A 14,379-nucleotide genomic window follows, 5' to 3' on the forward strand; every position below is an offset into this window, starting at 1 on the left:
AACCGTTGACGACTCACGCTACAGCCATCGATGGGACACGTATTTTATATTTCTTCAGTGTGAGTTGTATTTATGTGTTTATGTGTGTGAAACAAATGACCATAAACGACCAAAAAGTCACAGCTTTGTACTCGCACTTCTTTATTGAAAAACACAAATACTTGCAGCAACGGAAACATCTCCTATGAGACTTTATGTGAAAACGTCAGTAACAAACAGTTGGTCTAAAAGTGTCTATGTTAAATGTGATATAGGTTTGAAACTAAATAATATTTCAGAGGAACACGCACATTTTGAGCAGAATCGAAGCATTCTGGGACACAAACTCAATCGAACGCTTGGATAAATTAGAGAGACGGGAGCCCAACATCCGGCGGCCAGACTTCAGAAATCAAAAGTCCTTTCTTTAACAAAGAGGTGTCCCAAAACAAAAAAGGACAAATTGAGGGAAAGTCCCATTCATCTACATACAATGTCCACATAATGAGAAGCATTTTAAATCAATTAGTTAGTAATAATAATAAGTAATAAATTAGTCAACTATTGAATTAATCGGCAACTATTTTAATAAACAATTCATTGGTTAGTCTTTTTTTTGTCCGATTTCAGCTTCTTAAATATGAATATTTGTACAGCATTTTGGTCAGCTTAAACTGTGTTTAAATGTGTTCTAGAAATAAACTTTACTTACTTACTTTACAAGAAACAGGGTTTAGAGAGCAAAACTGCGCTAGTGTTAGTAAATTAGGCCCTCTGATTGGTTGATTGCATGTTACGCCCCAAAACACACCTCTGATTAATGAAGACACTAAGTACAACCCTTTTGAACCATGCGCCCGGCGCACGGACCCGTTTTTTTCCGCCATCAAACTAGCAAAAGTAGATTCGTACACGCCCTAAACGCACCTGCGCCAGGCGCTTTACTCCGTGCGCTTAGATCGTTAAAATACAGCCTGTAGAGTTGATTTTCAGTTTTGACCTGGGAGGTCAGTGCATGGTCCAACACAAGGGTTAATATATGCATATTACTGGCTTATAACACACTCTCACATGCAAGGTTCAACACTAAGGATCGCCCGATGGCTCGGGGCAAGTAAATGCCACGTCGGGGAAAGTACATTTAACCGCCGACGGAGAATGCTTGTTGAATGATACTTTTTCTGATCATCGTATTATGGATTACGTTATCGTTCTCCTGTTTTGCCGCCGTCGGAGAATGATTCGATTCGAAGGTGCCGTTGGCCAATTAAAAAGTGAGTGCGGGGCTTGTGACGCGTGACTGACGGCTGGCTTGTTAGAAGATGATGATGATGATGATGATGATGATGATGATGATGATGGCTGCATACGAGCTGAAGAGAAAGATTATTTCAATCGTCATGGAAGGAGTTTTTGACTAAATGTGATATTGCGAAATTGAGCGTGAATATTGCAATAGATACTCATTCCGATGTTCTTTAACCTATATGAAAACACATAAAAATGGATTAATAGAATATCAAAACAGCAGGTTTTCGTACAACACAAGGGTTTATTTAAACACACGCTTCGCAGTTCGCACTCTCTGTCTCTCTCTCTCTCTCTCTCTCTCTCTCTCGCTCTGTCCTCACGCTTCTCGTTTCTTTCGCTGTCTCTATGCACATTTCACAAAATATCCGGAATATTGCATATTACATTTTCGATATTGATATTGCACAACGTGATACTACAAAAGCGACATTGAGTCGATATATCGCGCACCCCTAGTAGAGGATGCCGATGGAAGTGTGATGTTTTGTGAAGTTTTTTTTCCGCCAGTTCAAGCCAAAGGCAGACACATCTGGATCATTTTTTCAAAAGGGACAGCATCCTTCCGAAAGCAAATGCTGGAGGGCCACGATTAAAACAATAGGGCTGACTGACAACCCCTCCCGGGTGCCTTGCCGCGCTGCCTTTTCCGAAAATGTAACGCTTGAGGCAAGTCAGGTAATCGCTAAACTGGTAAGCACAGCGTATCACGTTCAAAGACGGCACAACCCGTTGACGACTCACGCTACAGCCATCGATGGGACACGTATTTTATATTTCTTCAGTGTGAGTTGTATTTATGTGTTTATGTGTGTGAAACAAATGACCATAAACGACCAAAAGTCACAGCTGTACTTTCGCAGACTTTATTGAAAAACACAAATACTTGCAGCAACGGAAACATCTCCTATGAGACTTTATGTGAAAACGTCAGTAACAAACAGTTGGTCTAAAAGTGTCTATGTTAAATGTGATATAGGTTTGAAACTAAATAATATTTCAGAGGAACACGCACATTTTGAGCAGAATCGAAGCATTCTGGGACACAAACTCAATCGAACGCTTGGATAAATTAGAGAGACGGGAGCCCAACATCCGGCGGCCAGACTTCAGAAATCAAAAGTCCTTTCTTTAACAAAGAGGTGTCCCAAAACAAAAAAGGACAAATTGAGGGAAAGTCCCATTCATCTACATACAATGTCCACATAATGAGAAGCATTTTAAATCAATTAGTTAGTAATAATAATAAGTAATAAATTAGTCAACTATTGAATTAATCGGCAACTATTTTAATAAACAATTCATTGGTTAGTCTTTTTTTTGTCCGATTTCAGCTTCTTAAATATGAATATTGTTCTAGTTTCTTCTCTCCTCTGGGACAGTAAACTGAATATATTTGAGGTGTGGACAAAACGAGACATTTGAGGACGTCCTCTTGGGCTTTTTGGGAAACACTGATCCACATTATTCACCATTTTCTGACATTTTAAAGACCAAACATGTAACGTAACCGATTAATCAAGAACATAATCGACAGATTTAACGACAATGAAACTGTGTTTACGTGTGTGTGTGTGTACGTATGCAATCCTATGTATGTATGCTTGTATATATGTACTTTTTATATACACACACAAACGTATATCTGTACTCCGTAGTCAAATGTTTGTTAATCTTGTTCTTTTGTGTTGTCCTTTTTAGCTGTAACGTTATGTCTATTTCGGTTGTACTCTGACAGCAACAAAAATCCGAAGTTAAATACCCTGTGTGCGTTTACACTTAGTTGGCCATTAAAACGGATTCTTCTGATTATAAAATCATAAAAGCCCTCTTCTAACAGTAAGACCACAATAAGGGAAAGGCCAGGGGTCAGGAAACCATTCGCCTCCCAAGCAAATGTCAGAGAAATGCAACTACTAGTTTTCAAAAGAGTTTGTTGTCTAGTACGTTCACATGTAGACTAGTATTCTGGTTTTAACCCTTGTGTTGTCTTCCCGTCAACCATGGAAAAAAAACTCTCTTGTTGTCCCTATCTCAATGTTTCCGTCACTTTAGATTTACATTTTAGGGTTTTGTTTCGGTCACTTTTTTCCGCTTCTCCCCCAAATGTTTTTGTCACTTTTTCAATGTTTTGGGTGCTTAATTTTGACGTTTTCAGTGCTTTATCGACGTCTCATATTTTCTGATATTAAAAAAAAACTTTGAAAACAAATTTTACCCGAGGACAACATGAGGGTTAAGACTTTCCAGAAATTGTAATTATATTCTGGATGTATTGTAGTCCGGTTATCACCAGACCAAGCTCAATCTTTGAAGATTGAACATTAGTCTGGGGAGTCTGCTCTGTATTTTCTCCTGCACAAGAGGCGTGATCAACGGTCAAATGGCTGTGTATGCAATTGGATAGTCCTTCAACCAATCAGAGCAAAGACCTGGGTGACGTAGCAGCGACATCAACGGGTTGCTGCGCTTCGGTGGCCGCCATGTTGAATGTAAACAAAAAGCTGCTTGGTCGCTTATCTTTCGTCATCGTGTTAAACCAATAGCGCGCCAGCTGGATAAGTCAGTTTGTGATTGGTCCCCACAAAATTGTAACGGAAGCGGGACAGATAAACGTATAGGTTTCCAGCCTGAGCTGCAGGTCGGGCTGGGTTTACCCAGTCTAGATATATTGGGAAACAAAGCGTTCATAGTACAGCTGTAACGAGTAGTCGAATAAAAAAATAAAATAATCTCTAACATATTTCGAGAGTCGATAAAAGTAATTTTTCATGCAAAAATAACAAAAAGAAAAAGAAAATGCTGTTTTCGGCCTCTGAAACATGGAGACGTCCCGCTCTAAAACCATATTAAACTGAATGTCTTTGGGTCGTCAACATAAGACATTTGAAGACATCACCTTCGACAAACTGGGATGGAGATTTTTTTTTTTTCACCATTTTCGGACATTTTATGGATCAAACGATTAATTCGAATAAAAATTAAATCGGCAGATTAATCTGATAGGTACCGTTCAAAAAGTTCCCATACCGGTACGGGTACCATGACTACGATACCGGTTCCTGAACGATACCAAATTTATAAAAATGCATTTTAACAAAAAATAAATTACAACATTGCACGTGTAATGTTTGACAGCCAATCACAAACATGAAGAGCTCTTTGTAGAAGCATGCTGCGTGCTGATTGGCTCACTGACGCTGATGAGATTTGCTCCTTAGGTATTGGTATTATTTGTTACTGAATGACGAGGCATTTTTGGATATTCGATACTAAGGAGGCAATTTGGTCAGTGCCTAAAAAGTATCGAATTTGGTATCCAGCTCTATTAATCGATAATGAAATTAATTTAATTGTTCGTTGCGGCCGTAGTTCAAGAGTAAATATCTTAAAGGAGAAATCCGGCGCAAAATGAACCTAGGGGTTAATAACACGTGTACCGAGTCGACCGTTCTCTGGGATCTGTTTTCATGCTAATCGAATGTGACCAGTTTTAGCGCAAACCGCTAATTAGCTTATAAAGCTAGTCGTCGGGGCACGGCTAAAGTAAAAAGTAATCTCTATTTCTACACCACTAACAAGGCTCAAAATAGCACCACACTTCCACGGCAGCATAATGAGGGTCCCTACATGTAAACACAAGCATTGAGAACTTTGTAAGTGAACAAAAATTTTATTAAAAAGATAATTTAGAAAGACAGTAGCTCCAAGACGGCGGCCGCCTGTAAACGCTAACGATACTGTCTTTCGAATCTATCTTTTTAATAAATAAATAAAGGGATAGTAGTATACAGCTGTTAAATCATATCACATCCATACAGGGATAGTAGTATACAGCTGTTATACATCATATCACATCCATACAGGGATAGTAGTATACAGCTGTTAAATCATATCACATCCATACAGGGATAGTAGTATACAGCTGTTATACATCATATCACATCCATACAGGGATAGTAGTATACAGCTGTTATACATCATATCACATCCATACAGGGATAGTAGTATACAGCTGTTATACATCATATCACATCCATACAGGGATAGTAGTATACAGCTGTTATACATCATATCACATCCATACAGGGATAGTAGTATACAGCTGTTAAATCATATCCCATCCATACAGGGATAGTAATATACGTTAAAACATAATAAAATATATGACACACTGGTATCAGATCGGTACTCGGTATCGGCCGATACGCAAGTTCAGGTATTGGAATCGGTATCAGGAAGCAAAAAATGGTATCAGGCCATCTCTATTATTAACCCCTAGGTTCATTTTGCGCCGGATTTGTCCTTTACCGTGAGTTAGCTTTGATGTTAGTTATCGTAAGTTTAATGTTTAGGGATCTAAAGCATCATTGCTGGGGTTCTTTTCTCACTCTGGACTGAGCAGCCATAGTTCAAGGGTAAAAATCTTAACGTGAGTTGAATGTTTAGGGAACTGTTGCTCACTCGGACTGAGCTGTCATTATAAGGAGGGCAGCTTCGCTCTGTCTGAGTTTGGCCTTCATTCTAGCGATCTTCTCCTCCTCCGCCAGCTCCTTAAAGTCGTACTCCTCCTGCAGCGATGTGGAGGCGCGAGCCGCACCCCGAGACTCTCTCCCGATCCAGCTCTGGCTGCTACTCTGCTCCACAATATCACCAACGTTGTCAATTTGTAGATAGTCAGCTTTAGCTTCTTCGTCATTCTGGTCCCGTAGCTCACGTTCAGCCCCGTCGTCGTTGGACTCCTCCTCCTCCACCTCCTCCACCTCCTCCTGCTGCTGCTGCTGCTCCTCCTCCTCCTCCTCCTCCTGAGGCTGAAACCACACCGGCTCGGCTGCTTCCTCCGCCGCTGCCTGCTCTCCATCGGCATCCGAACGTGCAGCTGTGGATGACGACACGTCAACGGTCTTGTGCGTAAAAACATCCTTCTCGTGTTCACCGTGTGTTACTTTGCAAGCGGTGGGGTTTTTTTCGGGCATGTTGTCATGTAGCAGCTCCTGAAGGACACACAAAACACAAGTGGTAGCGGTACAGATCCATTTGTCCGACACGACTGAAGCGTGGTGTCGCGACGTCACAAATCCACGGTTGACGGTCCACTGATTGGATGAACGCCATGACGTGGGTGTGGCTACTCGAGAATTTCAACAGAGTGTCGTGGCGGCTCGTTGAGAATACGATCTCGTATTTTACAAAAATGGTTCACCGAAAACGTGTTTCTGAAAACATTTTAAGCGAGAAATAAGGCCGCGCAGTTGCTGAATCTGTCTTCGTTTCTGATCGACAAAGGTCAGTTTGAAAGATTTTCGTCTACTTCTACTGGATAGTCGCGTCGCGTTCAACGTATTCATTTGCATAAAGCTGGGCATCGGCCAGCTTTTTGACGCGCAGCACTTTTTTCCAATGCAGCGCCGCCTTCCCAGGATGCTTTGCAGGCACGTTGAAGTCGCTTGACGTCACCCATCGGAATAGACTGGAGCGCCGCGAGACAGAAGCGTCGCACGGTCAAATGGATCTGTACCGTAAGGCTCACGTTCACTTTTCAAGATTTAGATTCAGACACTTTATGAATCCCAACAGGCAATTAATTTGCAGCCATTCAGTCAGCTCCAACGAACACTCACCTAACAATAATAATAATAATAATAATAATAATAATAATAATAATAATTATTATTATTATTATTATTATTATACATTTATATAGCGCTTTACATGGTACTCAAAGTAACTTTACAGTAAAACAATACAGTTGTTTTACTTATTGCAGTTATTATTGAACTCACCTGGTCCGTGGTGGAGTTATTATCTGTTTTGGTGAGAAGATCCTGTAGCGGTTTTATGGAGGTTTGGGGCAAAGTGACACGCAATTTCTTCCTTCGTAGTTCTTTGTCTGCAGGATCATGGCGAGCCTGGGGAGACCGCCGCTGCGGGAGGAAAAACAACGTTACTGTGGTTACTCGCTTTACTGTCACAGAGGAGTGAAGGAACTAGGAAATATTTAACCCTGCTGTTGTCGTCGGGTCAAATTTGACCCATTTTCAAAAAGTTTCTACATCAGAAATTTGGGTTTTACTTTTTTTGTCCAAATTGTCCAAAAAAATAACGGGGATGGTTCCATGCAACGCTCTTCACAAGATAAATAAATTATCCGTTCACTAGTATTATTGAATTTGGGGTGTTTTATTTAATTTTATAGTATTCTAAGAAAAAACATTGATAGAAGAATGTTGAAAAAAATTACAAAAGTCAGCTTTTCTTAGACATGAGTAGGGGGGGCGCCAAGGAAAAGAGGTTGGAAACCACTGGTCTAGTTTGACAGTCAGTCGTAACGGAAAAAGAACACAAATAAACTACTTTAAAAGGTGCTCTAAGCGATGTTGGGTGATGTCACTTCTTGTTGACGTTTGAAATATTGTCAAACAAAACGAAGGCTATCTCGCTCCTCCTCATCCCGTCCTCTCCCTTCCGAGCACTAACCCCCCAACCCCCACCACCCAAATCCTTCTTGTCTTGTCTTGTAATTGGCTGGAACACTGTTTGTTATGTTTGGTGGTGCAGGTTGGCACAGTTTGTTTTTGTTGCCATTTGTGGAGCCTGGGCTGTCTACAGAGACCGCATTTTCTTTTTTACAGTGTGTTAAAAATAGTAGCATAGCAGATAGTGAGGAGATGTTTTTTACAGTGTGTTAGGGGACAGACAGCTAGCAGATAGTGAGGAGATGTTTTTTACAGTGTGTTAGGGGACAGGCAGCTAGCGGATAGTGAGGAGATGTTTTTTTACAGTGTGATCAGGGGACAGACAGCTAGCAGATAGTGAGGAGATGTTTTTTACAGTGTGTTAGGGGACAGGCAGCTAGCAGATAGTGAGGAGATGTTTTTTTACAGTGTGTTCAGGGGACAGGCAGCTAGCAGATAGTGAGGAGATGTTTTTTACAGTGTGTTAGGGGACAGGCAGCTAGCAGATAGTGAGGAGATGTTTTTTACAGTGTGTTAGGGGACAGGCAGCTAGCAGATAGTGAGGAGATGTTTTTTACAGTGTGTTCAGAGGACAGGCAGCTAGCAGATAGTGAGGAGATGTTTGCTGTATGTGAAAAAAAAAAGTTGGAGCCTAAAAAACACGTGACATCACTTAGAGCACCTTTAAAGAAGATTTTCTTCTGGGCTAAATTACGTGGTATCAGATCGGTGCGTAAACTCGGTATCTGAGTATATCTAGTTGCTTAAACTTGTGTAGTCGCCAATCTTTGGTCTGAACTGGGCTTTAGTAACCACCAACTGAAACGGCACAGTACCTTCTTTAAACTTTTAGGAATGGCGGAGTGGGAAGATGGCTTTGGTTGACGTGTCCCTCGTTGACTCCGGCTGTGATTGGACCTCCTGGTGGACAGGTAAACATGTCCATGGTAGATGACGACGGCATCTTTGTACTTATCCGGCGCAGAGCCCTGAGGTAACTGGGAGGTGTGAGATGTGTGCGCAGAGACCTTTTTCCCAGGCACGGTGTCCTTTAGCACCTTGTAAGCTGTGCGGTTGGGGCAGACAAAGGACATCTGTCCGGACCGAAACTCTGTGTGCAGCAGCGATGTGTTTTCTGTCCCACCGTTTCCTGTGTGGGAGACAAGTTTCTGGCCTTTCCTCCGTATGATTGCTGGACAAATACATATGCCTTCTGGAGAGTTTGCGAGCGTCCCGGAGCCCTCAGAGTCAGACAGGGGGAGGCCAATTCGTTTAAGCACCGATTTAGGTAAACTCCACATAGGGAATATTTTCACCTCAGCGTCCACTGGGATGTAGATTTCCACTTTTCCAAGGAGATCCATGCTCTGTGTATTTCCTGTGTACACATTAAGAGTTATATTAAGACATATAGATCCCCAATAACACCACCAGTTCCCAATTATTTCCTCCCAGCTAAATATTTATGGTTCGACTATAGCTGCAGAGATTAATCGATTCATCTTTGCTTTGATTAAACGGTAGAAATTGTTAGCTAGAAGAAGTACTGACTAAACCATTCAAATGATTTGCTAGAAGTAGCGGACACACCGGTTTTTAATAGTAAGTTAAAAGTATTGCATAAGAAGCTGAAATGGTTAGCTAAAAGGTCTGGGAACAGCTGTGAAAGGTCAAGGTCAAGGTCACTTTATTTATACCCGAAGGTAGATTTGGCTTAAAGTGGGAAGTTGGGTGGGTCAGCGTCCTTTTTACAGACACACATACACATGCATACATACACACAATCGGCAGCAGACTGTAGGACATAAACATAACAAAGGAGACATCATTGTTCATTGTTCAGTTGTGGGCTAATGTTCAAGATTAGAGGTGATTTGATGTCAATGTATTTAACAATGAGCAAACTATTGAAATAATAACCAAAAATGTGCATTTTTCTACACAATAGGTCACTGATGATAATGATGTATTTCTCCGTAGCCTACGTAAGTGCCCTGAAGTTTAGAATTGTGCGTTGGTGTGTGTGCATCGATCTCTTTAAGAGAATGGCAGGTTTATGGAGAAGGAGAACCAGGAAATGAGCCGGGCGGGAAACGCAACGCTACCAAGCCACGGCGGAGCGACGTGCGTCGCCACAACGTGTAGTTACATTCTTTGATGTGCACGTCAGGCTACGGCGTAGGGTCAGTGTCTCCACGTACCTACGTACATACCCACGGCGTCGATTTAACGCTAAAACATCAATCAGCCTTAACTGGAACATGAGAGGTGATTTTATGTCAATATATTAAGAAATGAGTAAGCTACTGAAATTACAATATTTACACGTGCATAAACCATGATTTACTAGACTGGGTAAACCCAGCCCGATCTGCCGGCGATTTGATTTGGCCCTGCAGCTCAGGCTGGAAACCTGTACGTTTATCTATCCTGCTTCCGTTACAAATCTGCGGGGACCAATCACAAACCGGCTTATCCACCTGGCGCGCTATTGGCGGGTTTAACACGATGGCGATAGAGAAGCGACCGAGCAGCTTCTTGTTTACATTCAACACGGCGGCCACTGAAGCGCAGCAACCCGTCACCTGGATCTTTGCTCTGATTGGTTGAAAGACTATCCAATTGTGTACAGAGTCATTTGAACTATGCCCGATGATCACGCCTCTTGTGCAGTAGAAAATACAGAGCAGACTCCCCAGACTAAGGCCGGTTACACACTGCCTGCGTGGCGTGCGCGTGGCGTTTCTGTTGTGTCAGCTGCGTGGATTTTTCTATGTCTTTACACACCAGAAATATGTCTGACGCGGCGCTGCTGCTGCTAGCCTTGTCTGGACACGTTTCCCATTGATAAAAACAAAATACCATGTTAAACATAAATATATACTGATCTGATTACAGCAAAGACACCTTCGGCAGTATTGACGGCAAAATAGGCTCCAGAATATTTTGTTCTGGATTGACAGGTGCATTATTACAAAAATCGATTTTTGTTTTTAAAATTACATTTATATCAAAACCTCGAGACTTTCAAACATCAACATGTCATTTATTAATATGTATTTGTGTCTAAATGACATGTAAACATCTTTTCCTATTCTATTTTGCCTGGAAACGCTTCCAACACGCTTGCGTATTGCGTGAAAAATAGGCGTTGGTTCTATTTCTAGCATGCACGCGTTTTCGGCGCGGCGCATGTTGTTACGCAGGCAGCGTGCACGCTCTAATCTGTTAACATGGGAGCCGAAATATAAACGGACACGCCATGCAGCGGACATGCTCATGCGACACATTCAGTGTGTAACCAGCCTAAGGGCCGTTACAGAGTCAACGCGAGCAACGCGGACAACGCGAACAACGCGAACAAGCAACGCGAGCGACGCGCTCCCTTTCATAGTCTAAACAGTGAACGCAAGTAGACGCAAGCGTCACGGACGATGCGTGAAATGCAATACACCGCCCACCCAACTGGGGGCAGCAGAGCGCTCCACGGTGTTCGGACGGCAGAGCCAGACCCTCCCGGAGAGTGGCTCTCGTCAGGGAGCAGCTGGCTGGCTGACTTCTGTTTATCAGATGCTTGTTTCCCCACCAGTACAGTGTGCTACGATTGGGTAGCACTGACCAATACATTAATAAAAGGTCGCTTAAACATGGTTTAGCAGGTTTTAAAAATATATAGATACATTTGGGTGTCTCTCTCTCTCCTGTTGTACGCTATTTCAGCCTCTTGAGGAGGGCACACAGCATAGACACACACACAGAACGTTGATACATACCGAAAAATGTGACTCAGTAGTCCTATGTTTGATGAATTTGCTCAGCTAAGTTGATTTAATATTTTTGGATAATGTACAATATAGTATCCTATATTTAAATATAGGGCACTACTACAATACATGCAGTGTCGCCCCCACCGACAACGCATAGTATTGTGCGCACCGGCGCATCTCGTATCAAAAACTGGGACGACACATTTAGCTACGCATCGACGCATAATGCGTACCGATGCGTTGACTCTGTAACGGCCCTAATGTTCAATCTTAAAAGATTGAGCTTGGTCTGCTGATAGCCAGACTAATGATTTACTATATTTACAAAAAGTTACTTACAAAAAAAGTTATTGAAGATTGAAATGGCTGAGGTTGCACTTTTACGACGGTCCCTAACTGGCACACGTTTGACAGATAGTTTCCGTTCTCCACGTCCTTTTTTGGTGTTTTTGAGCCGATCAACACTGTGAAACCTAAATCTCTCCAACATACCCTAAAACTGGGCGAAATCGAAACTTGAACACGGACGTATTAAAACCGAAGAAATGTCAAACATTAAACTAACTTCACCCCGGTAGACGGACACGGTGGAGCCGGGATTTAAAGATGTAGACACTAGCTAGCTAACGTTGAAGACTTCCTAATAGTTCGGTGTAATAAAATAGTTCAAGAGCATGACGAACCTGAGCGGAAAGAAATCTTAACGGACACTAAAGTTCGCCCCTCCTGGGTCCTGGTTTCAACGGCTTAACGGTTTAAATAAAGTCACATACAATGTTAATGTTTCTCTATCTAGAAGATAATGTAGCGGTGTCGTTCCTGACGTCCATTACGTTTTTAACAGACACCATTTGCTCAGACTTTCGATATTCATTAGTTACTAGGTAACGCTAACGTTTCCTAAAAAATTACGAACGAACTGAGATGGAGGTTGCGGTTTCCATATATAACATATATTTATATAACATCATCGATAGGGAACACACTTAGGTAAATAATGGCAAACAATATGCCAGCCGTACTTGCATAAAAAAGGACATGATATTATTGCCCATACCTTGATGAAACGTACGTATCCAGCTTTAAAGAATCCGACTTGTGTTGTGTTATCACTTCATCGCAAAAACAACAGGATTTCCGGGCCGCACCCTTCAAAATAAAAGCGTCAACTAAACGAATGTAAACCGGTTTTATATATGTCAATGCTTCATCCTCATGCTGTCATCGGGTCAAATCTGACCCGTTTTTCAAAGTTTTTTTTGTATCCGAAATATGGGACGTTGAAATGAGAGTCAGAAATTTTGGGAAAAAGCGACGAAAAACAAACTTCAAATACATCCAGTGGTGTAGTCTAATGCATTGTAGTGGATATATTGTACTTTATGTAAATATATATAGATATAATTAAATATATATATATATATATATTTATATATATGGAAGTACAGTATATATTGGCCAGAATCTGCCTTTGGGGGAGGAGGGGTGGCATATCATAGTGGGGGGGTCAAAGACTTAATTTCCTGTATTCGGATACACTTTTATGCACCAATTTACGGTGGAAATACTTGTATTTAGCCTGTGTGAAGCAGAAAAACACAGATGCAAAATATATCAAAAATATAATGGAAAGTATGTTGTTGCATGTCCTTGGGCATTTTTAACAGGGTATACTTAGTGGGTATACTGCGTATACCTGTGTATCCCGTAGACTACACCACCGAATACACCGGAAGAAAGCACCAAAAACATCGAAAAACAGACAAAACGTGGGGAAAGTGGCAAAAATGTTGGTGAAAACAACGAAAATAGCGCCATAAATTTCGACAAAACGTCAAAATAACGGATCGGAAGAAAAGGGGGAAATCTTGAAAATAGTGACCAAAAACCTAAAAATAAAACCACAAAACGTTGAGATAGGGACAACAAAAGTGTTTTTGTCATGGTCATAATGGGAAGACAACACAATATGTAATATATATTTGGAATACCCAGTATTTACTTAATCGGTTTATTTTTTTTTACTTGTACCATCATTTATTCTGGTCTGAAATGTTGAAATTATAAAACTTCATGTGTATTTATCTGGTTTTTGTGTTGAATTGTAAACTGTATATCTAGGAAAGTGTTTATTTAAATCCTAATATGATATACATGTAAGCAACCGGCCAGACACGAAAATAAACAATTCATTCATCCATTGTATGTAAATTGTATATGCTGTACTTTACAATACATTACATTACATGTCATTTAGCGGACGCTTTTATCCAAAGCGACTTACAATTACCCTTGTGTTGACTTCGGGTCACACTGACCCGTTTTCATTTTTTGTTTTATATCAGAAAATATGGGACGTAGAAATAAGCGCAGAAAATGTGTAGAAGAAAAATGTTACAATTTAAAACATTGGAAAAAACAAACTGTGAAAATAAGGCGTCAAAAACGTCGAAAAAAAGTGTTTTTTTTCTAGGTTGACGGGAAGACATCACAAGGGTTAAGTGCTTTCAACTGTGAAGGTTTAAAATCCAGACAACAAGTAGTAAGTGCAAGTACAGTAGCTTTAAATAAGCAAAGCTACAAAGAGACATATGAAAGTGCAGGTTCAAGAATTTCTTTTTTATCCGAGGTGTAGTTGGAAGAGTTGTGTTTTTAGCCTTAGGCGGAAGATGCTTTCGGCCATCCTGATGGCCGAAAGCTCGTTCCACCATTTGGGAGCCTGGACAGTGAACAGTCGGGATTTCGTTAATATAATTTAAAGTGACAGTGACACATGGAGACTTAATGTCTATTGCACAATTCCGCTTTTGTTCTTATTAATGTAGTAATCTTGGCCTGTTATTTAACTTTAAAGAATAATCTGTAGTCAG

At 41.1% G+C, this 14,379-nt stretch overlaps 1 protein-coding gene across 3 annotated transcripts; it reads right to left on the reverse strand.

The window, feature by feature from the left end:
* Positions 1-5,477: 5,477 nt before the first annotated feature.
* On the reverse strand, positions 5,478-12,673 carry si:dkeyp-110g5.4 (uncharacterized protein LOC561637 homolog). Of its 3 annotated transcripts, none has more exons than XM_039799297.1 (4): positions 12,193-12,447; positions 8,579-9,120; positions 7,071-7,211; positions 5,478-6,281 (listed from the first exon to the last, which is right to left on the reverse strand). In XM_039799297.1, the coding sequence occupies exons 2-4, from the start codon at positions 9,104-9,106 to the stop codon at positions 5,748-5,750; spliced, it is 1,203 nt and encodes a 400-aa protein (XP_039655231.1). In that variant the 5' UTR covers positions 9,107-9,120; positions 12,193-12,447; the 3' UTR covers positions 5,478-5,747. The 3 variants fall into 3 exon arrangements, with proteins under 3 accessions (XP_039655231.1, XP_039655232.1, XP_039655230.1); XM_039799298.1 differs by lacking the exon at positions 12,193-12,447 and adding an exon at positions 11,849-12,160; XM_039799296.1 differs by lacking the exon at positions 12,193-12,447 and adding an exon at positions 12,567-12,673 and having other exon boundaries at positions 5,479-6,281.
* Between the last annotated feature and the right edge of the window lie 1,706 nt (positions 12,674-14,379).

Source organism: Perca fluviatilis, chromosome 5 (genome assembly GCF_010015445.1).
Source record: "Perca fluviatilis chromosome 5, GENO_Pfluv_1.0, whole genome shotgun sequence".
Taxonomy (NCBI): Eukaryota; Metazoa; Chordata; class Actinopteri; order Perciformes; family Percidae; genus Perca; species Perca fluviatilis.